This window comes from Mesoplodon densirostris, chromosome 11 (genome assembly GCF_025265405.1).
Source record: "Mesoplodon densirostris isolate mMesDen1 chromosome 11, mMesDen1 primary haplotype, whole genome shotgun sequence".
Taxonomy (NCBI): domain Eukaryota; kingdom Metazoa; phylum Chordata; class Mammalia; order Artiodactyla; family Ziphiidae; genus Mesoplodon; species Mesoplodon densirostris.
The window spans coordinates 19,661,871-19,684,650 of record NC_082671.1 but is presented as its reverse complement, the minus strand read 5'-3'; the positions used below and the strand labels follow the sequence as shown (position 1 = coordinate 19,684,650).

Genomic DNA, 22,780 nt, shown 5'->3' with positions numbered 1-22,780 from the left:
TTTGACTTTATCATATTCCTTACCATTCAGGAACTCATTATTTTTATGTAATTTCTTAAACCTTTTCAACCCTCTGACCAAACTGCCTAGGTACCAAATGGTTGGTATCATTCCTTGATAATTCAAATTGCATGATAAAATAACTAGAAAAATGTACAGAAGATAATAACTCTAGGTTTGGGTATTTTGCTTTTAGAACATTTTCTGGACTGATTAAACATTAATGTCTACAAGTATTATAATACCAATAGTAGGGTTGTAGGTCAAGAAGGAAAGGAGATTTCATAGATTATCTGATTGAACCAGCATTTCCTAAGTATCTACAACATGCAAAACTCTTTACTGGGTATCGGGATAAACCTTTAATGAATTTTGAGGTTAGAAAAGATACTTAATGGTGATAACTGATAGAATTAGGGAAGAGCTTAGAGAGATCAAATTTAGGAAAGGTGAGACAATTTAGGAAGTAGTTTCTTAACTATTTTGCTCTTAAGCTTCCTGACCGCTTCTCAAGTCCAGCCTGAGGTTTCACAATCTCCATCCTTTCTTAGAAGCAAGTCCCAGGGATTTAGCCTCCTTTCTGCCTTCTTCCTTTTCTTCTTATTTACTTTTGCATTTTGATTTAGTGTCTGCCAAGACTGGCTATGAAACAGGGTAGTCTCCCCATTCCAACCCCTTTTATTGTCCCTGAAGATAGAAACATAAAACCCTTAATGACCATAGTTTATTGCTGATCACTGTGTATGCACAGGTAAGGATTTAAAAAGTAACAAATACTGAGGAAATGAGAAAATATGAGGATATGTTACTAAGTTCTTATAAAAATGGGCTGTAGTTCTGGATTCCCTCGATGAGATGGTAAGAGTCAGCTGTCCTTTCTACCTTCTGATTATATTTTGCTGGTCCTCCACCCTTAAGACTTTCCCCTTTTGTCTGAGCTCCTGTTTAGTGAAGGCCATGTGATTACTTTCTCCACATAATGGTCTGATTTTAATTTCCCTGTAGAGCCAGTGAAGCAGAACAGTGGGTGATCCCTTGTTCCAGGTGTAGTTTATAAACTTGCCTGGACCCGTCCATACTTTCTTGCCTTTTGTCTCAGGGGATAGTTGTCTTTTATCCCCTTCATGGTTAATCCTCCTATTGTTTAGCTGATGTTAAATTTTAATTTTATTCACATTTTTTATATTTTTATTTGAATTGTTCTTACTTGTTTTTAGGTAAAATTTGGTAATACCACCTTTAAAACAGATGTGTATCTCAAGTCACTCAACCCTCAGTGGAACTCAGAATGGTTTAAATTTGAGGTAAGTTTTTAAATGTCAGCATTTTTGTGTGTGTATTTTTGAGGTGACCCTTTTTTCCCAGGAATGATTGGACTACATTTTATTTCAGGTATAGTAGTTTTCCTACACCATAAAAATATTTCCTAAGAATATTGAGTTTTCAAAAAATTATGTTATAGTTCAGAAAATATCATATATGAATAGGAGAACCCAGATTAAAAAGGTATTATATTATTATATAGTAATTTTCTCTGGATTTTAGCATATACCAAAAATCACTTAAGAATAATGTACAGATTAAACATCTTTTTGAATTTTATGTGATAAAAATACATATCATAAATATTGCCATTTTAGCCATTTTTAAGTGTACAATACAGTAACATTAATTGCATTCACATACATACAATGTTGTGCAACCATCACCACTATTTCCAAAATTTTTTCATCACTCCAAAGAGAAAATACTCATTCAGCAACGACTCCCCATGCCCTCCTCTCTCCAGCCCCTCATAACCTCTAATCTACTTTCTGACTCTGAATTTGCCTATATAAGCATTTCATATAAGTAGAATCATAAGTATTTGTCCTCTTGTGTATGGCGTCTTTCACTTAGCATAATGTTTTCAAGGTTCATCCATGTTGTGTAGCATGTATCAGAATTTCATTCCTTTTTATGGCCGAATAATAGTCCATTGTATGAATATACCCTATTTTGTTTATCCTCCATCTGTTGATGCACACTTGGGTTTGGTTCTGCCTTTTGGCTATGGTGAATAATGCTGCAGTGAACATTGGTGTACCAGTATCTGTTTGACTCCCTGTTTTCAGTTCTTTTGGGTCTATACCTAGAAGTGGAATGGCTGAGTCACATGGTAATTTCTGTGTTAAGCTTTTTAAGGACCTGCCAAACTTTTCCACAGTGGTTGCACCATCTTACATTCCTACCAGCATGTGTGAGAGTTTTGGTTTTTCCATATCCTTGTCAATACTTGTTATTTTATTTTATTTATTTTTTAAATGTAAGCCATCCTAGTAGGTCTGAAGTGGTATTCACAGTATAATTTTTTTTTTTTTTTTTTTTTTTGCTGTACGCGGGCCTCTCACTGCTGTGGCCTCTCCCGTTGCGGAGCACAGGCTCCGGACACACAGGCCCCGCGGCCATGGCTCGCGGGCCCAGCCGCTCCGCGGCATGTGGGATCCTCCGGGATCGGGGCACAAACCCGTGTCCCCTACATCGGCAGGCGGACTCTCAACCACTGCGCCACCAGGGAGGCCCCACAGTATAATTTTAATGTGCATTTTTATTATGAATGAAGTGAGTTTGATTTCCTATGGCTAAGGACCACCATCTGCATTCTTTTACTTTGAACTGTCTCATATTTAAACCACCTGAAGAAGGTATTTAGGTTTCGGAGGTTGACTTCACCAGACTTGATGACCAGTTTAATACAAAGAATGTAGATGTGAGGTGTTATCTGATTGGTTTTGATTTGTATTTCCCTAATGACTAATCGCTCTACCTTTGCTTAGAGATAAATCTATAAGATTTCTTTTCCTGGAAATAAGTAATCTTTTACATTTGGTATATGTATACATTTATGGTAATGAAGATTTTTAAATTATAAGATTTAATTTTTAAGATATACTTTTTTAGGTGGATGATGAAGATTTACAAGATGAACCTCTCCAGATCACAGTTCTTGACCATGATACATATAGCGCAAATGATGCCATTGGTAAAGTGTACATTGACATTGATCCTTTACTCTACAGTGAGGCTGCAACAGTCATCTCAGGATGGTTTCCAATTTATGATACCATTCATGGTAAGCAGTTCATTTTAAGAAAATAAGTCACAGTCTTTTAATTTATCCTTAAAGACTTTTGTGCTGTGCCTGGTATTTTTAAAATACGTATCTTCAAAAGATGTCTTCTCTTTTAGTAGACATGTGGTAGTCTGTATTGTTGGTAGAATTGTAACTTTTCTGACCATAATTTGAAATAATGCCTGCTAAATTTGTACAATATAGTAAGCAAATGCATCATTTGAAAATCATCTAATATTGCTACTCTGTTTCTAAAACACATTTTAAAATGAATAATCTTGAAACTTTTCTGCTTAAAAATTCTTGAAAGGAAAAAAAAATCTTCAAAGGCTTTTTGTTGCCTAAAGCAAAGTTCTCAAAGTGTGGTCTGGGGACATCTGTGGGTCCATGAGATACTTTCACAGGCTCTGTGAAGTGAGATGAGAACTGTTTTCAGGATAATACTTACATGACATTTGCCATTTTTAGTCTCACTTTCTTACAAGTTGACTGGAGTTTTCAGAGGTTTTGTGATGTATGATGTTACCACACATTGAATGTAGAGCAGAAATTAGAATCTAACTATTTCATTAAGCTACACACTATAGAGATTGGCAAAAATGTAATGTAATGCCACTCTTATCACTAAAATTTATTTTGTTTTTCAAAATAGTTATTTTTATAAAAAGTGTTTATTTTGACATAAATTGATTTACTGCTACTTTAAATGAAGTAATAAGTAAATATTTGTCTAAATTCTCAATTTAAATTTATAGTATCGTAAATATTGAAGGTTTTGACCCACATAGACAAAGATTCTTTGAGATCTTCAATAATTTTTGAGATTGTAGAGGGGTCCTGCAATCAAAAAGTCTGAGAACCACTGGCCTAAAAATATGTCATCTCTTTAAAATGGCAGATGGACCATTATGGGCATAAGGAACTGGCAGATGCTTCTGCCTACAGTCTTGCATTTTTCTGTCTATTTTACATTTTTGACCTGGCAATTCCATTGATAGTAGTTTATTATAAGAAGATCAGATGTTTGATGAGATTTATGTGTATTGTGACATTATTCATATTCTATATTATTTATTGATGTTTAAAATGGTAAAATAAATTGGAGAACAGGATTTACTTAAATAAATTATAGAGCATCTATAGAATGAAAATAATTAGGAAACAAAGTTAGCATTGCTGTTATGATTGATACGTTATTTTTAAATCATTAATTATTTGCCTGATTATTTAATTATACTTTATTTTCTTAAGGTAGAAACTTGTTTTTCCTTTTGAAATTTTAGGTATCCGTGGGGAAATCAATGTAGTTGTCAAAGTAGACCTCTTCAATGATTTAAATCGATTTAGGCAGTCGTCATGTGGAGTCAAATTCTTTTGCAGTAAGTAAATATATTTTATTACTCATTTGATAGGAAATTTAATAATTGTTAAATATGAGAAATCAAATTAATGTTTCAGAAGTCTAATGGAAAACCTATCATACTTTGGTCTTAAAGCCAAAGAGAAAATTGTGAATTTTTCAGAAGTAATTACTGTAGCTCTGGGAACTGTTTATCTGATTTTAAAGTAAATGATATCTAATTTTTCACAAGTTCATAGAAAGTTGTTTTAGAAAAATCCAGTGGGGCATGTGTGTGCATGCGGTCATCATGACAGTGACACTGTGGCCCACAGGGAGGCTGCCTCTGGCTGTTCCCCACATCCCCGCTTCTCTAGTCTCTGTGCCAGCCTCTGCCCACAAGAGTGTGATTAGAAGGAATCACATTAATCATTGCTGGTTACAGTCACTTAACTCCAGTAGAAAGAGTAACAGGTGAAGATTTTTGGATCTTTTTCAGAATTTTTAAAGAAGAATCCATATATTAATGAGACAATATTTACATAAACCTTATGTTTAGTGATATTGGGTCTGAGGTGGAGAATTGATTGTTAAAGCACTACATAAGATTACAGCTCTGAAATAAGAATGACTGGAAACAAGATTGAAAATAAAGGTGGAACGTTTTTTCCTGCAATGCAACAAATTAATTCATCCTTAGAGAAATTAGATATGGGAATGCGAAGTGTGCATTTGTAGGTGAACTGTGCATTTGCTACAGTCCTAACTCAAAACCCAACAATTAAGGGAATAAACCCAAACGGACCTATACAGAAAGAGTCCACAATTCATTTAGGCCACATGTTGAAAGAAAATCACTTCATTGTTAAACTAGGTATGTGTCTGCATAATATAAAACATTGTGATATGACTCAGGTGATACACTGTATCTGAACAGTAGCCTATGCTACTTTGATGTCAGCGGGTTGTCAGAGGTTAGCGACAACATAGAGGGAGAGGACTTTTCACACTTTCTCAGCCAATGAAAACAAATCCCATTAATGTCTACATTTGGGAAACAAATTTGATGAGGCTACCCGTGTGGCGTATTCAGACTTAATTCAAATGGGCTCTTCAAAACCAGGCCATACAGACGTGGAGCCATTTGTGGTGGATGGACGTGTATATCTTGCAGAAGTCTCAAATGGCTTTAAAAAGCAGAATTATTTAAAAAGCATAATTACTGGACACTAATTTATAGAGAAGATTGCAAGCTACTCATCTAATGTATGTTTTACTCTTGTACCAGTAGGTCAACAAAAGGTTAAAATAATTTTCACGTATTTGTCTTACTTTATAAAGGTTAATATTTTATTGCCTATTACGTTTCTTTCAAAAGTTAAAACAAATTACTTTTGTCAAATGTGTAAAAGATCTGACTATAATTAAGCTTTGAATAACTGTCCAAAAAAAGAAAAAGCCAGTGGCATTTTATGCTGGTATAGGATGCTGAAAGATAGGAGTGGAGCTCTAGAGGCGGCACTGTGGTACTATCCACAATGACATAAGCATCTACAGGTATGGAGCCCTGCGGATGCCATGAAATATGGGTCACAATTAAACAGATCTGGGCAGTTCATAGCCAGCCTGGCCTAATAGGGTTGAAAACTCCTATGTGGTTGAGTTAGTTTCAAGGCATGAATATAGTTTGGTACAGATGTTCTCACATTCTCCCCTTTTTAATAAATCCAGTGACGTTGTTCTATGTATTGAATGAGTCTGTTAAGTAGTATAATGACTACTGAACCAATTGGCCTTATAACCATGGATTATTAGAAACTACAGGCCTGTATGACTTCTCAGATTATGTCAGAAAGGTAATGGTTTGGTTTTTAAGGCTGCAGTATGTAGTGTGCAGAACTTTTTCAAAGGGCTTCCAATAACTAGAGTGTTTTGGTATTCATTATCTGCTTTCTGATTTTTTATATAATATCAGCTAGCTCACTTTAATTTTGACTTTTTTACACTTCGTATTGAACGCTATTTAAGATGGTCTGTAGCTGTTTTCTAAATTATAAAAATACAGTTTATATCTACTATGCTTACTTGAGAAAGGCGAGAGGCCTCATGAAGGAAAATGATTATTTCTAAGAATAAAATGGAACTTAGAAGACTGTTTGATTGAAAGTATTTTTATGATTGCATTGAGGTTATCACAGTAAAAGATGTTCTTGTACTATGTATCCAAAAGGTAAGAACTTAGTTGTACATTTTTAAAAAGTTAAATTTAGCCTTGTGATAAATAGAAGCATAATAGATAATTTTTTTAACAGCGACATCTATTCCAAAGTGCTATAGAGCTGTAATAATTCATGGATTTGTAGAAGAACTTGTGGTCAACGAAGACCCAGAATATCAATGGATTGATCGAATTCGCACACCAAGGGCATCAAATGAGGCCAGACAGAGACTCATTTCTTTAATGTCAGGTATTTAAAAAAAAAAAATAATAACTTCATGGCTGATTGACTTAATCCTCCAAAATTCTTCACTTCCTTTTGACATGCTACTAAAACTTTACAATGAAGACTATGAATTGTTAACTGACTGATTCCCTATCCCTGGCCCCGTCCTTCTGAACACATGTGCATTGCCATCTTATAACAAGACGAAACCTGAATCAGAAGCTTATAGTTACATCTTAACTAGGTAGTAAAAGGAAATTGTGCTCATGAAGTGGCATGGTAGAAAATGCCCTGAACAAGGAGGTAGGAAACTGAGTCCTAGTTTTCCTCCTTGGAGTGTTTATTTGTAGTCAGAGCTTAGGTAATCTCTCTAAGGTGTTTTGTTTAAATGTTGCCTTTTCATAGTCCTTCTCTGACGACTTGTACCTCCTTTTACCCCTACTCCCCCGCCACTCTTATCCCATTACTTTTCTTTATTTTCCTTTGAAAAACTTATTTCCATCTAAAGTTTGTATTTATTATGTACGTATGTGTGAGTGTATATATACGCTCGTGCATACATACACACGCAGTCTCACACAGATATATCAGATAATAAATATGTTATATTTAATAAGTACAAATGTTATATTTATAATAAATTTATGTATTTAAATAGAAAATAGAAATATATTTATACTTATATTAACATATTAATTATATTTAATATTTATAAATACATACAAATGTTATATTTATACTTAACATAATGTTACACTTAATATGTTAAATAATCTGATTTTCTGGACTCTTTCCTATTACCACCATGTCCAGCTTTGTATTATGCAACATGCAGATAAGAGGCTGACTGTATTTTCTTCCTTTTTTCGTAGGTGAACTGCAGAGGAAGATTGGCTTGAAAGTACTTGAAATGAGAGGAAATGCAGTTGTCGGGTACTTACAGTGCTTTGATCTGGAAGGCGAATCTGGGTTAGTGGTACGAGCCATAGGAACAGCGTGTACGCTGGATAAATTAAGTAGCCCAGCAGCATTCCTTCCTGCATGTAATTCCCCATCCAAAGAAATGAAGGAGTAAGTATGAATCAATAAATTGTTCTTATGGAGCTTTTTATCTTTTGTCTACATATTTTCATTTGATTTGAAACATTTTAGTAGAGTTGTTCAACATACATTTTTTCCTGCAGCAATTTTCTTATCAGAGATGGCTATCAATATTTGGAGCTTAAAACTATTTGGATATTCCTAATATTTTATTTATACTGTCATGAAATTCAAATTAAGTAATGTAAAATTAAACTTGTTCCACATCTTTAGACACTGTATAGCTAAAGCACAAAATGAATGTTTATGCATTCTGAAGAATTTTACTTGTTGTCTGGGGAATGCTTAATACCCTATATCTGATAATCCAATTATGCCTATTATTAGCAACATAGTATAGAAAGCAGGAAAGATTGACCTGTGCAGGGGTCTCAAACTCCAGTGTCTACAGAGGCCAAGCAGTTTATATAAATAAAATAATTGGGTATAATGGAGAATACTGGGGACTGCATAAAGCAGATGTTGGCAGACTTTTTCTGTAAAAGGCCAGATAGTTAATATTTCAAGCACTGGCCATATAGTTTTTATGTTTGTTTACCAAAAAAAAAAAAAGGAGTTTGCCAACCTTGATCTAAAGGAATTTAAACTCTTACATTTTTTAAAAAAAGTATTTGTGATCCAACAGAACACTTCTGTTGGCTCCATTTGGCTAATGTGTCATCATTTGTGCCTAAGGCAGAGATTCTCAACATGGTGTTGGTGGTGCTATCAACAAAGAATGCTTGAAATGAATATTTTCTGTTGTAATGCTTGAGGTGAGGGGGATGATTCTATTGGGGACCAGAAATGCTGACTGTCCCGCACAGCTAGGGACAACTATGTACAACAAAGACTTGTTCCATACTAAATGCCAATACTCCTTCCATTGAGAACCATTGCTCTAGAGATTCTTCTAGATCAAGGGTCAACAAACTTTTTTGGTAGATGACTGGAATGGAAATAGCAAGGACTCAACTCTGCAGATGTTGCATGAAAGCAGCCGTCAATAGTGTACAAATAAATGAGTGTGTCTTTGTTCCAATAAAACTTAATTATTTTTGAAACAGATGGCAGGATGGATTTGGCCTGTACTGTATATAGTGTGCTGACCTCTGTCTTTTGTCATCAGGAGGTCAGAGTTCTGTAGTCAGAAAACCCAAAATGTTTCCCAGTTCAGCAGTAGTCAAGAGAGGTTGCCTAGAAAGCAATCACAATTTTTTTTTCAAACAGTCTATGTAAAAGTGAGATTCTTTATCTCAACTTTTTCTTTTTGTTTAATTGTTCCTTTCTTCTGGCCTTTAGTTATTTGGGTTAAATTTTAGTCACAAGAGGGAGCACAGTATTACATCTATTGCCTAATTTTATTTGGAAATACATTGATAAGTGAAATAATTGTTTTAAATGATTTATTGAGGGAATTTGCTTTATCTTCCATTTAAAATCTGTCTTAAAAAAGATATGAACTGCCTTCTGCTACAGGTAAAGTCAGATTGCAGGTATAACTTTTTGAGGGATTTAGGTTTTTGTTCTCTTTCCGTAGCAAATGTAAGTAAAGAGCTGGGTCCCTCTTCCTTCTGCCACCCTCCAGCTTTATCTGTACTGCCTGAAGGGGCCTGGCCTTTGCAACTGTGATGTCTGAAGTTTTCCTCTTTTCACTGAATTACTTAGTGGAAAGAAGGCTGCAGTACCTGTTGGTGCCTTCAAGTGATATATGGATGGTAGGGGAATACATTTCGCCTTCATTCAGGAAGAGTTCCATTAATGTAAATCTGAGCTTGTCTAAGTTTTCTTTTTCTAATTTTGTTGTAGCCATTTGCCTTAAACTGTCAGCTATTCACACCATGAAGAATTTAAGTGGCTTCATTAAGATTTTCTAATGGCGTATTACTGCATAAGTCATGTTATTTAAAAAAAACAAACAAACCTCAGGCTGCTTTATTTCAACCAGCTTCTTTGTATTTTTGTTAATGAATCAATTTGGGAGCTAGTTTAAAATTGTTTTATGAGTCACCTGATTATAATTATTTTGGTATTTAATTTTAACATTGTTGATTCTAGACAGAGATTTGATAAGGTAGTTTGGATTATGTTCCTGCCTGAATAGATTTAATGTTAGAAATACCACTAGGGTATTCTTGTAAGGCAACCTTTCATGCAAGGAGATTGATAAGAATTAGGACTCAAAGAATACATCATGGTGATGCTCTCTCCATTGTACTTGGATTTTAATTTGATGTCATAATTTGAACATTTAATGATGTTCATTTTATTTTACTTTTATTAATGGTGTGTTCTGCTCCATCAGTTTGTGTTTTCCTTTTAGATATTTAGTGTATTACGGAGTATAAAGCTCTTTGGTGTTTCCTAGCTGAACTATCTTGATGGTAGAAAGTGCATTTAAATATGGTTTATTGATTCTCTACTTTAAATAAAAAGTACTTTCTAGGAGACATTAGTCATAGTTTCTCCTCTGTCCGGCACCGATTCTTAGACTGTTTAACTCCATTAGCCACTTACTTGAACAGAGAAAGAAAAAACAAAAATAAAACCTCACCCAGTTGCTTGTGTAGAAATTGCTCACCAATGAGATATTTGATTTTTACCAGTTAAACACTTAAAAAATTTAAATTAGCAACAAAAGCAGAAACATTTGTCCTATAGTAAAAACAGTGATATTTTCAGAAAGTAGATGGTCTTTAAAAGACCATTATTGTCAGTTAACGAAAACTCATGTTTGGATCTTGATAAATTGTGATTATTGGGAATGTTCACTGGGCAGCGGAAAAGGAAAAAAGACCAGGAAAAGTTGGGCTCTCGATTACTTTTAATTTGAATTCTAAAAAAATGGGAGTATGGTAGTTTTTCAGAGTGTAGTGACTTAATTCATTTCCCCTCATTGTGCATAAGGGAAGGCATTGCACAATGAAATAGTTGCTAATATGAAGTCTAGGATTCTTAATTATATAATATACCTTTTTTTCCCCATCCACTGTAACTGCTCTTTCAGCTAAATTTCTTTGTGAAAATTTTAAGTGCCATAGATGTATGTATCTGTGTATCTGGTCTAAGTATCTTTTACATGTGCATAGATGTGATCTATTGAAGAATATTAGTTGATATCTTACACAATTTCAATTTAGAATGTAGTTTAAATTCTGTTTAAGTTTAATAATCTATTCTGTTTGAAAGCTACACAAAAGTCATTATATTGCTTAACTAATGTTTTTTTTTTTTTAAAGCGGTGTCCCTTTGCTTTGTTTTGTTCCCAGTGTAACCTGGTTTTAAGCTATATACTTGGGGTGCTGAAATATGGAATAATTGGATCTACTTATATTAATTCAATTCACTCATTTCTCTTTATGCTATCATTTTTCATATTCTTATATAACTGTCTTGATATGCTAGACAGAAACAGTTCTGTTAGTTAAACTTCCTTTGTAGAAAAATATAATTATATCAGCAGTTATTCATATCTCAGTTTCAAAGTAGTATAAGAACATCATATTTGGCTTTTCATTTTTATGTGTGTTTTCTTCCCGAAATATTGTTTAGTAAGCTCTGTGGTGATCAAAATAATAGCAAACATTTTAAAGTAACTGAAAATCCAAATTTTAATCTTTTTCTTACTTATTTCCACTGGCAGTTCTGCTTGCTATTTTTCTTATTCACATTCCTAATTTATTAATCTGATTCTTTGTAACTATTTCTTAACAAATTAATATTTAGCTCTTCTTTTTTATCTCAACTTGTTTTGTGCATGCTAGGGATTAAAAAATAATTCTTCTCCCCTAACTAAAAACTCCTTTGAAATTATTTTAACATAACTTTGCTATCTCTTGTATGTATTGTTTTCTTTTCTTCCACTTTGACCACAAATTCCTTCAGGTCTCCGCTGGTTCATCCTCCAAGCCATGGATGCCGCTCGACTCACAACAGCCCAATTCACACTGCTACTGGCTCACGACTTACTCAGAACTTCTCTGTGTCTGTTCCCACTCTCATCTATACTGGTACGAGACTGCTCAGACTCCAGAGCTGGGGAAGCAGGCCACGGGCAGAGTGGCTGCAGAGGGCAGGCAGGCAGGTAGCGTAGGCAGGTACCACAAGTCTTTGCTTCCTCCTTTTCTCACTCGTAGTCCAGCGGCACTGAAGAAATCCTGTTTTTAGCCGCCGCAGAGGCTCTAACTACATGGAAGTGAAAGTGTTCTTCCAGCTTCCAAAGTCTCTTCCATAGATCCTCTAAGAACCCTATCTTGTATATGTATACTGTGCGTTTTTAGGAGAATCCTCCAGTATGTATTTTTGCCATTATTTCTGCATTTGGTTAGAAATAAAATTGATGATTGGACTCTAAGTGAAATAGCTACCAAAGCTTCTGATTTGCTTATTTTCTTTATATACAAAACTTGTTACAGTAGGGTCTGTTTCATTCTGTGGAAGAGAGCTGTTGGAAAACAGGTAAGCGACTCTTCTGCATAAAATGCAATGTTTCTGTGTAGCCTATATTCATTTTCCACTCTGCTGTGTTTTTAGCTGTGGCACTCTTGATGCTATAGGATAAGGAAACATGTTTTTCTTTTCAAGATATCTGTGTGTGCAAATATAAAAAATATTGTGAATATTTACACACACCATTTGCAGTCATCATTTTTTCTTTCGTAACTTAAAAAAGCATTGTTTGTTTGAAAATATTTTTATTTATGTATTTATTCTTTTTGTTTATTTCTTCTTTTAATGTTTTTTTACCCCCTTAGTCTGCCATTTCATGCTTTTTTGCTTTTTTACTTGGCTTATTAACTGTTTCAAGGCAGATAATTACTTATCTGGAGAATGATGAATGGTTAAACAGCAATTGGATGTCTTTGGCCTCACACCCAGCTCCACACTTAAGAAATGACTGCTGGCCCTGCCCCAATACTTTCCTGGTGTTTAGATCATGCTGCCTCCGTCAAGTCCTTTGGCACATGATTACTTAATATTTCTCCACCTTCTTCTGGCAGGATTCCCTTCAATGAAGATCCCAATCCCAATACTCACTCATCAGGACCCTCAACCCCTCTGAAAAACCAAACTTATTCCTTTTCACCTTCCAAGTCCTACAGTCGACAGTCCTCTTCTTCTGATACAGATTTGAGTTTGACACCCAAAACTGGTAAGGCACTTCCACTCACTTTTTCTCTTTTTTCTTTTTTTTCCAAATTTGTTTATGTTCCTTATTAGCTTTCCATCCAAGCCTTTCTTCCTGTTTTTGGCATTTAAGTTAAAAGATAATGTGAATACTGATCATTTTCAGTTACTAAAATTAAAATGTGAAAATTTTGTGTAGTTCAGAAGTTATCTTGTTCAGAGAGTGACATTTTGTTGATTTAATCATAGCATAGATAAGAAGGCCAGGATTTATTTTTGCATGTAGTCATTTTCCATTTCATGCTCAAATTAAGAGGAATAACGCCGTAAAGCATTTGAATAGAAAGTAACACTAGTAGCTTGCGATCCAATTCCTCATGCAGTATAAGCATTTTTGAATTCATTGTTTCTATTTTGGAATTCTAAGATTTTATTAAGAAAAAAATCTTATCACTGATATGGTTATTTTGGAGTACATATATCTATTTACTAGCTTATTATTTAAAATATTTGGTTTTGCTAATCTCACTCTCTAGGTAAGAAAATAGCATTTTTGCTTTACTTATTCTTGCATATTTGCCAGGGTATGAAATTCATAAATTTTCCCTCTCCTATTTGTATTTTGTTAATCTCTGAGTTTTTGTGAATATGTTTTATGATAAAAACTGTTTAAAAAATCAAATTAGTTTCTTACTCCTTAAAATAGAATTAGCTTATTTAAATCATTGAATTATTATTCTTAAGAAAAATAAAAAATAAGTAAAACATTTAAAAGTTAATAGTTTGCAATTTTTGCAAATAGTATTTTTGTCTGGGAGTTTCCTTGCCAGATTGATGAAAACATTTTGCCTAGTTTATTTGCATTATTTTTAATTTATCATCTTTAATAACTTTATTTTTGTGTTAGACAAGAGATTTAGAAAATGACCCCAGATTTTATGAAAACAATGAAAAGAACCAGCACTACTTCCAAAGTAAATAAAGGGCGTTTTAAAAAATCCTATAGACATAATATCTATTTTTATAAATGTAGTCACAAAATGTAAAGAAGATAATTATTAACACCTAATTCTTTGAAAATAATTGCTTTATTTTTACATGTATAATTATAAATAACAACCTAATGTGATATTTGATAGTAATGGATGCTTTGGAATATGGCATCTTCACCATATTTGTGTCATAAAAACTGAACCATTGAAATTGTAGTGAAATGGGTTTTTTTGTTTTGTTTTTAAATAAAGACTGAGGTTCTGGCCTTGAAATTAATAACAATGAAAACAATAAAGACCTAGGATAGCATTTGAAGAGTAAGTTTTCTTAAAAGTATTTTTGAGGCTTTGTCCCCTGGTTGTTTATTTGTGTATTCCAGGTCACTTTTCAGTATTTCTTATCTTCCTTTTTTTTGCCATACTACAGACACATTTTTGAAAGTATTTCCTTGGTTTTTCTGTTTCTTTCTTTACATTCACCAGAAAAGCCAAGTCTAAAGAAGATTGTCAAGTAATAAATTAACTGAGTGAGACTTCTCTTCCCTTAGCTTTCTAGTAGGCAATCAATTGTACTATCAACGAAAACTTTTTTGCATTTTATTTTCTAGCTCTAAATTTTTAGTTTTTAAAATTAACTTACAAAAGGGGTATTATTCTCATTTTTTTCTATATTTATAAGCTGTCGCTAAATTAATCATTTTGTTTTCCTATAACCTCAATCGCATATTTATAGGATATTAACAATTTTTAGTTGTTTGGCCTTATCACGGGTCCCAAAAAAATCTTCAAATACTCCTGAGGAGCATTCCTATTTCTCATGGAAATTTAAAGTGGCAAAATTATGAATGTTCTAAAATTCCTAGAGCTATAGTTCAGCATGTATTTCATGATAGATTAGTTGTTTATGATTGATTTATTATAGGTAAATTGGAGAGCCAAAAAGAGAATAGAATAAAGTTAATAAAACTTAGACTGAGAAAGTTGTTTTTCTGTTTGTAGTTAAAGCTATCACCCACCTTCTGATGGGTCTTCAGATGGGTTTTTTAAAAATTTCATATTGATTTAAATATTTTTGTAGAGTCTAATTTTTGACATTTTACAAGGTTTTATTTTCTTTTTTTTTTTTTCAAGTATTCAACTAGTAGGAGTGGAATTTTAGAATTCTAGTGTTAGGATATTGATGTGACACCTGACTCAAGCCAGTTTTTACTTTTTTTGGTCAGATTTTTGCCATGTATGTTTTTTGTGATCCAGAGGGTATTTCTTTGGCTCTTAGGTACTCAAATCTTTGTAAATATAAACAGTATTGTGATAGGATTTGCGTATTTAAAATTTTAGAGGAAAAAGAAAATCATTAATGTACATCTCAAAGATGGACAGAAAGAAGTTAATATTTTATTTATTTAAACTTAATAATGGTGACTATCTGCTTAATGTGGTAGCAAGTATTGATATTTTTTGAATGGGTATTCAATTAAAATACTCATAAGTGGTATGTTTTAGTTAATAACATTTGAAGAACTCTACTTTTACCACTTTGAATAAGTTTTTATATTTGAGACAACAAATTTCTGGCTTTAAAAAATGTGGTACATTTTAGCTTTACACAGTCTTAAGCAAAAAATGGCAGGAAAGTCAGCTAAAAGTAATTAGAATGGCATAAAATCCTATGTTAGTGATTTAAAAAATTTTGATGAGTGCAGAGTTTGTAAAGGTTTTGTCGAGTTTTAGACTGCCTTTTATTTATATTATGTTGAATAGATGATCTTGCTGATGACTTCATATGCTTACTTGATTTGTGTATGCATTTTACAGTTCATTTCTACTGTTATGTTTTGCTTCATCATTGCTTTCCTTATCCTGTATTTTCTGGTCATCTTCTGAATCTGCAACTTTTCTCTGCTACTTTCCTCCACAGCACCTTACCCACAGGGGGCTAGGATTTACCTGTGTCCCAGCTCCCCCTCTCTCTCTTGTGGTTCCCTTCATCTTAAAAAGTCCTGTCTTCTCCTCTCGGAATCTAGCCTTCCCCCTCATCCTTCTAGCCTTGTCAGCCCAGTTCTGAGGAAAAGTGTTTCTTTCAGTGAAGAGCTGTTCCTGGCTGCTTCTGGTAGGATCATATTATGTCAGCTTTTTAATCCCTTTATTTTAAATCATCTTTGAAAAAAATTAATTATTTCATACCATATAGAAGTACTGGGTATTTTACACAGGATGTACTCTTATTTTTCTTATTGGCAGACAGAGTTTAATGGTTAGAATTATTATGAGGACATGATTGAGGATTACTTGATGGATAATTATGAATATTCTGCTAAAAGAATTTTATGTATTAAAAAATATATATGTCTAAGGACACGTAGATCTGCATATTTCCAATAATTATTAGATTCTCATCAGAGTTTCTGTTTTAGATGCTTTACTTTCTTTCCTTTCACACCAACTCCATTCATTTTGGACCTATACCATCATGTTGTTAAACCATATGGTTACATTAGTAAATTATTCTGTTTGAATCAGTTTAAGTCTCATTTTGATGATATTGTTTCATTGTCCATTTTTTTCTGTCCGTTGCATTAATTTTCAAGTTATTCTGCTCTATTTTCTGATATTTCATTTATCTCTACAAAATTACGTTTTATTTTATGGCTTTCAATATGCTTCATATAAAGATCTTAGTTTCATTTCTGTGTTTAGTATTGTATAGTCTCTAAAAATTACGTTTAGGTTACTACAAGAAAAATACATTTCTTTTTTATTTTTAAAGAACAGAATGGGACTATACACATGCTAACTTTTGTTTCCTTATCCAAGAACAGCTAAAAATATAAAAGTAAATTAGTTCCTTTTTTAACTCATCGTAGTAAATCTGCCTGCATGTATCTTCAGTTTTAAAAGGTGGGACTAAACTATTAACTCTAGTTTGTAGAGTACTGGCTTCTCACCTGTCCCCTGCTTTCTATAATTCTTTGACTATAATTGGTCTATTAGTATTATCAAAATAATAAACTAAGATAGGGAAAGAAATTTAAAATTAAGCCTTTAAAAAAATACATCTAAGAGCTTGGGAAATGTAATTCTTTCATCCATGACTGTGTACATTTGTGAGGTGTCTATTATATGCCTCTGTTTTTTTAAAAAAATTCTTTATGTTAATTTTTGCAAACGAGTGTTGAAAACTGTGATATGAATATTAATACTGTTTTGTCATGAATGTTATGTTTAGGAATGGGAAATTATCAGAAAACAGATGTGACTATATTTCAAAATTGCCTGAAATTATTCATGCTCTTTAGAGAATTTTGGAATATTTTATATAAGCCCAATTAGTGCTTTTTCTCTCTATATATTTACTTTTAAACAAACATTTAATTTTCTCTTATTTCTTCTAGTACTCTTAAATTGTTAGCATGGTATAAATAATTGGTATTATATTGATTATTTTTTATTAGAAGATTCAACTTTAAAAATTGAATATTATATAAAAATTTATATATAAATTATATAATTTATATAATAAAATTATATAATAAAATTAATATAATTTTATAAATGATTTTTAGAACAAATTAAGTCCAAAGCTTGCTGTGATCAGTAGGACTTTGGCATCTTGCTTCTAAAGAAAACTTTGTCAATAAAAAAAGTAAAATATGTGCTTAGTTGCCATCACAAATACTTTAAATGTTTGTATTGTTTTTAACAGATTTTGACTCATGATATTTATGAAGATGAATGCAATTAAACTGTCTGTTTCTCTAGTTGTTTTTTGGTTGTTATTTATGTACTGATGTTCTGTAGGAATGGGAAGTGGTAGTGCTGGAAAAGAAGGGGGGCCCTTTAAAGCTCTTTTAAGACAACAGACTCAGTCAGCATTGGAACAGAGGGTAAGAGTCACTCAACATTCTTTATTCTTACACTGTTAATATGATTTTATTATCATGCTTCCATGTACTTATAACTTATTTTTATAAACTAGTTTTGGTCATGTATCTATAATACTGTAATTTCAATCCAAAATATATTTAAGGTATCAGAGTAATTCATTTATGAATAATTACTTTTAATTTGAATAATTCTATAAATATTTTTGTTTTATGTTCCAATATTATATTAGAAATAATCTATTTAGAAGTATCTATTGAATGATGAAATCATTTCTGATTTTACATTAAAGTTATAATATGTAAAAGAAAATAGATAATTTTCTAGAAAAAATTTTATTGATGTTATATTAAAAATAATTCTTTAGTATATTAATATATTTATTTTCTGAGATGATTTTTATCACTGGCCAATGTCCTTGGGGTTAAGAAATTCAGATTCCATATTTCTACAGATTAACATAGATAATGTGGTTGTTCAGTATGTGCATACATCACTTTTAATTGCTATAAATTTGTTTTATTAAATATGTTGTATGGAACAATGAATAGTTAAAGTTTTGGGATGATTTTCTCTTTTTATATTTTATTTTTTTGTATAAACTTCATTGCTAAGGGAGGATCACCTCATAGGTTCTGTAGGAGGCGGGTATGTTTCTGAACCTGTGTGAGAACTTATTTCATGTATCAGTAGCTTTTGTAGTTTTAATCTTGATCATTTAAATTTTATTTAAGCTGTTAACAAATGTTGCCAGCTTTTTTTCTTTTCATAATGCAAAGTTTTTTTTCTTTTAATTTAATAGCACTATGAGGCTCATTTTTTTTTCTACTTAACTAATACAGTGCATGATTTTATATGTCATGTCAGTTATTTTAAGGCACAGTTCCATAGCTTTCATTATGTCTGATTTGGAAGTTATAAGCGTTCACAGAATTTTCTTTTACATGTTCCATTTTTTACTAGCATTAAATTAAAAAAAGATGAAACATAGTGAATGACTGTAAAAGGATGTATTTTATAAACAAAAGGTATTTCTTTTCTAGAGGTTGACTTTTGAGAAGAGTGTTTTTCAGATCCTATTATTATAAACAGTACAATAAGTAATTTTTTTAGACTTTCTTTCCTGGTGCTGAAAGTATCTGTGTACGCACTGTTTGCCTGTTAGACGAGGCTGGAGAGAACAGAGCTGAACAAACAGAGCGATGGGACTTTAGCAATACCTAGTTCTTTGCCTTATGCTCTGTCAGGCAGCAGTTGCCTTTCAGCTACTCTCACATCTGGCAGGCATACCAACTACTGCCATCAAGTAGCCCACCTAAACATTCAGACTGTGCACTGAAACCAAACATAGACTAACAACATGGGGAAGAGGGTCAGATAAAGGTGTTTGTGTCACTTACAGTTTTTAGGCCAAAGAGCTCTTACCGCCTCCCTACTCCCAGTTTTACACTCTCTCGAGTCCCGTACACTAGGAATATTTCCTGTTATCTAATTACCATTCTAGAATTCACAGGAACAGAAAAACTTGAGTTGCCTTGACATTTGCTATAATGAGATTTTGCTTGTGTGTTAAGCCCGTGACTTCACTCTCTGTACTAAGAAGTTTGAAGAGCACCTAGCTTTAAAAGAAAAAAAAATACTAATCAATGAAAATTGTTTTGGGTTTAGTTTGGATAATATTTATGTTTTCAAATATGCTTTCAAAAATTCTTAAAATTTTGGACACATTAACACATTGGGCATACATTACTAGATAATCCTCGTGGCATTAACAGCAAAGGTGTGGAGAACAACAGTTTTCATTTACAACTTTATAAAACCTTAGTTGGCAATGTATTTACATTACCGAACCTTGCAGTGGCAGTTACTTGAATTTGTGAGCCTCCCTCTCTACCCTGTGTACGTAATAAATAGAAAATGCATTATCTTGTTTGGCTTTCCCATTTACCTGTGGTTGCCATTAGTGTGGGAAAAATATGTACAGAAGTATGAAGAATTCTCCCTGTATGTGTACAGATATGCCTTAACTCTGCCAAGTTGAACACTCGATCAAGTCGAACACATGATCTACTTATCATTTTGTATATTCATTTTAAAATACTCATTTCTACCCCTTGCTACCTTTAATAAATTATATGGCTTTTTTTTCTTATGGAAAAGAGAAGCTTTATTTGTCCATCATCTTTTATTTTATGAGTTATTCAAGTAGCAGTTCTCAAAAATAAAAGCGTTATTATTTTTTTTCTCTCACAAAAGCATTAAAAAATAAGTTGGCAAGATCTTGGTAATAGGTCTCAGATTATTGGGAGATGAGAAATAGAGATAAAACTTTTATTTAGATTTAGGTTCTGCCTATGAACTATTTGCTGTAAAGCAAATAGATTTATTTTTTCAATATGATTTTTTTTTCACTTGTAAGAAAAATGAAGTTACTTTTTAGATTCCGGGATGTATATTTTTCTTCAATAAAGAAACCTAATTGACTTAATTTAAGCTAGTATTTCCCAAATATATTTTACCATGGAGTCTTCCATTTAAAGAAAGAAACTTTCTTTAACTTTGGGAAACTTAGATATAAAGCAGAGTTTTTTGACAAATTATCTTTTTAGAAGTGGGGATAAAATTATATAATAAATCATAGTAGGAACCTGGCATGGAGTTTTATATCTAGAAAGTTTTCTCTGGTGTCTTGAGATAATAAAAAGAATCTCTGATTTCAAAACAAATTGCTTAAATATCTTCTAAGAAAAATCCTATTTAACTCTTAAAAAAATCCATTTTGTTCTCAGAATTTTCAACTAGCCTGTCTTTGAGCACATGCTATTAAATGATTTATGCTGCATGTACTTGGCTTATGTCAAAGTATCAACATATGAAGTCTTATCTAGGCTCCACAGGGCAAGATTTTTTTTAAATTAATTAATTAATTATTTTATTTATTTATTTTTTGGCTGTGTTGGGTCTTCGTTGCTGCACATGGGCTTTCTCTAGTTGCAGTGAGCAGGGGCTACTCTTTTTTTTATTTAAAAATTTTTTTATTGGGGTATAATTGATTTACAATGATGTATTAGTTTCTGCTATACAGCAAAGTGAATCAGTTATCCATATACATATATCCACTCTTAGATACTTTTCCCATATAAGCCATTACAGAGTATTGAGTAGAGTTCCCTGTGCTATACAGTAGGTCCTTATTAGTTATCTCATTTATATATAGTAGTGTGTATGTGTCAATCCCAATCTCCCAATTTAAACCTCCCCCCTCCCTTACCGCCTGGTAAACCATAAGTTTATTTTATACATCTGTAACTCTATTTCAGTTTTGTAGATAAGTTCATTTGTAGCCTTATTCCATGTATAAGTGATATCATATGATATTTGCCTTTCTCTGTCTGACTGACTTCACCCAATATAACAATCTCTAGGTCCATCCATGTTGCTGCAAATGGCATTATTTTCTTTTCTATGGTAGAGTAATATTTCATTGTATATATACCACATCTTCTTTATCCATTCCTCTATCAATGGACATTTAGGTCGCTTCCATGTCTTGGCTATTGTAAATACCACTGCAGTTACCACTGGGTTGCATGTAGCTTTTCGAATTATGGTTTTCTCTGGATATATGCGCAGGAGTGGGATTGCTGGATCATATGGTAATTCTATATTTAGTTTTTTAAGGAACCTCCATACTATTCTCCATAGTGGCTGTATCAGTTTACATTCCCACCAACAGTGCAAGAGGGTTCCCTTTTCCCCACACCCTCTCCAGCATTTATTGTTTGTAGATTTTTTGATGATGGTCATTCTGACCTGTGTAAGGTGACACCTCATTATAGTTTTGATTTGCATTTCTCTAATAACTAGTGATGTTGAGCATCTTTTCATGTGCTTTTTAACCATCTGTATGTCTTCTTTGAAGAAATGTCTATTTAGATCTTCCACCCATTTTTTCATTGGGTTTTTTTGTTTTTGTTTTTGTTTTTTTAATATTGAGCTGCATGAGCTGTTTGTATATTTTGGAGATTAATCCCTTGTCGGTTGCTTCATTTGCAAATATTTTCTCCCATTCTGAGGGTTGTCTTTTCGTTTTGTTTATGGTTTCCTTTGCTCTGCAAAAGCTTTTAAATTTCATTAGGTCCCATTTGTTTATTTTTGTTTTTATTTCCATTTCTCAAGGAGGTGGATCGAAAAAGATCTTGCTGTGATTTATGTCATAGCGTATTCTGCCTATGTTTTCCTCTAAGAGTTGTATAGTATCCAGCCTTACATTTAGGTCTTTAATCCATTTTGAGTTTATTTTTGTGTATGGTGTTAGAGAATGTTCTAATTTCCTTCTTTTGCATGTAGGTATACAGTTTTCCCAGCACCACTTATTGAAGAGACTGAGGGGCTACTCTTGGTTGCGGTGTGTGGGCTTCTCATTGCGGTGGCTTCTCTTGTTGCGGAGCACAGGCTCCAGGCGTGTGGGCTTCAGTAGTTGTGGCACGCAGGCTCAGTAGTTGTGGCTCGCGGGCTCTAGAGCACAGGCTCAGTAGTTGTGGCACTGGGGCTTAGTTGCTCCGTGGCATGTGGGATCTTCCTGGACCAGGGCTCAAACCCATGTCCCTTGCATTGGCAGGCGGATTCTTAACCACTGTGCTACCAGGGAAGTCCAGGATATTTTTAATATAAGGGCTTTCCAGAGAAAATGTCTTCTGTAGTCCCTGGCATTCCCACCTGGACATTGAAAGCAGGGTGTGCTTGGGCTGATCTTAAGGAGGCTGTCCATTTCAGTGAAAGAGAACCTATAGATTCATCAGGT

At 33.1% G+C, this 22,780-nt stretch overlaps 1 protein-coding gene and 1 pseudogene across 4 annotated transcripts in view; both read left to right on the top strand.

Annotated features, from left to right (window-relative positions):
• Positions 1-22,780, top strand: part of C2CD5 (C2 calcium dependent domain containing 5) — an 84,045-nt gene that overhangs the window by 9,685 nt on the left and 51,580 nt on the right. For all 4 annotated transcript variants that reach the window (XM_060111858.1, XM_060111857.1, XM_060111856.1 and 1 more), the window contains exons 3-9: positions 1,218-1,304; positions 2,941-3,112; positions 4,396-4,491; positions 6,764-6,919; positions 7,768-7,966; positions 12,976-13,127; positions 17,893-17,978. In XM_060111858.1, the coding sequence (XP_059967841.1) occupies positions 1,218-1,304; positions 2,941-3,112; positions 4,396-4,491; positions 6,764-6,919; positions 7,768-7,966; positions 12,976-13,127; positions 17,893-17,978 (948 nt within the window). The remainder of the gene's footprint in view (positions 1-1,217; positions 1,305-2,940; positions 3,113-4,395; positions 4,492-6,763; positions 6,920-7,767; positions 7,967-12,975; positions 13,128-17,892; positions 17,979-22,780) is intronic.
• On the top strand, positions 4,578-5,684 carry LOC132498986 (leucine-rich repeat-containing protein 34-like; annotated as a pseudogene).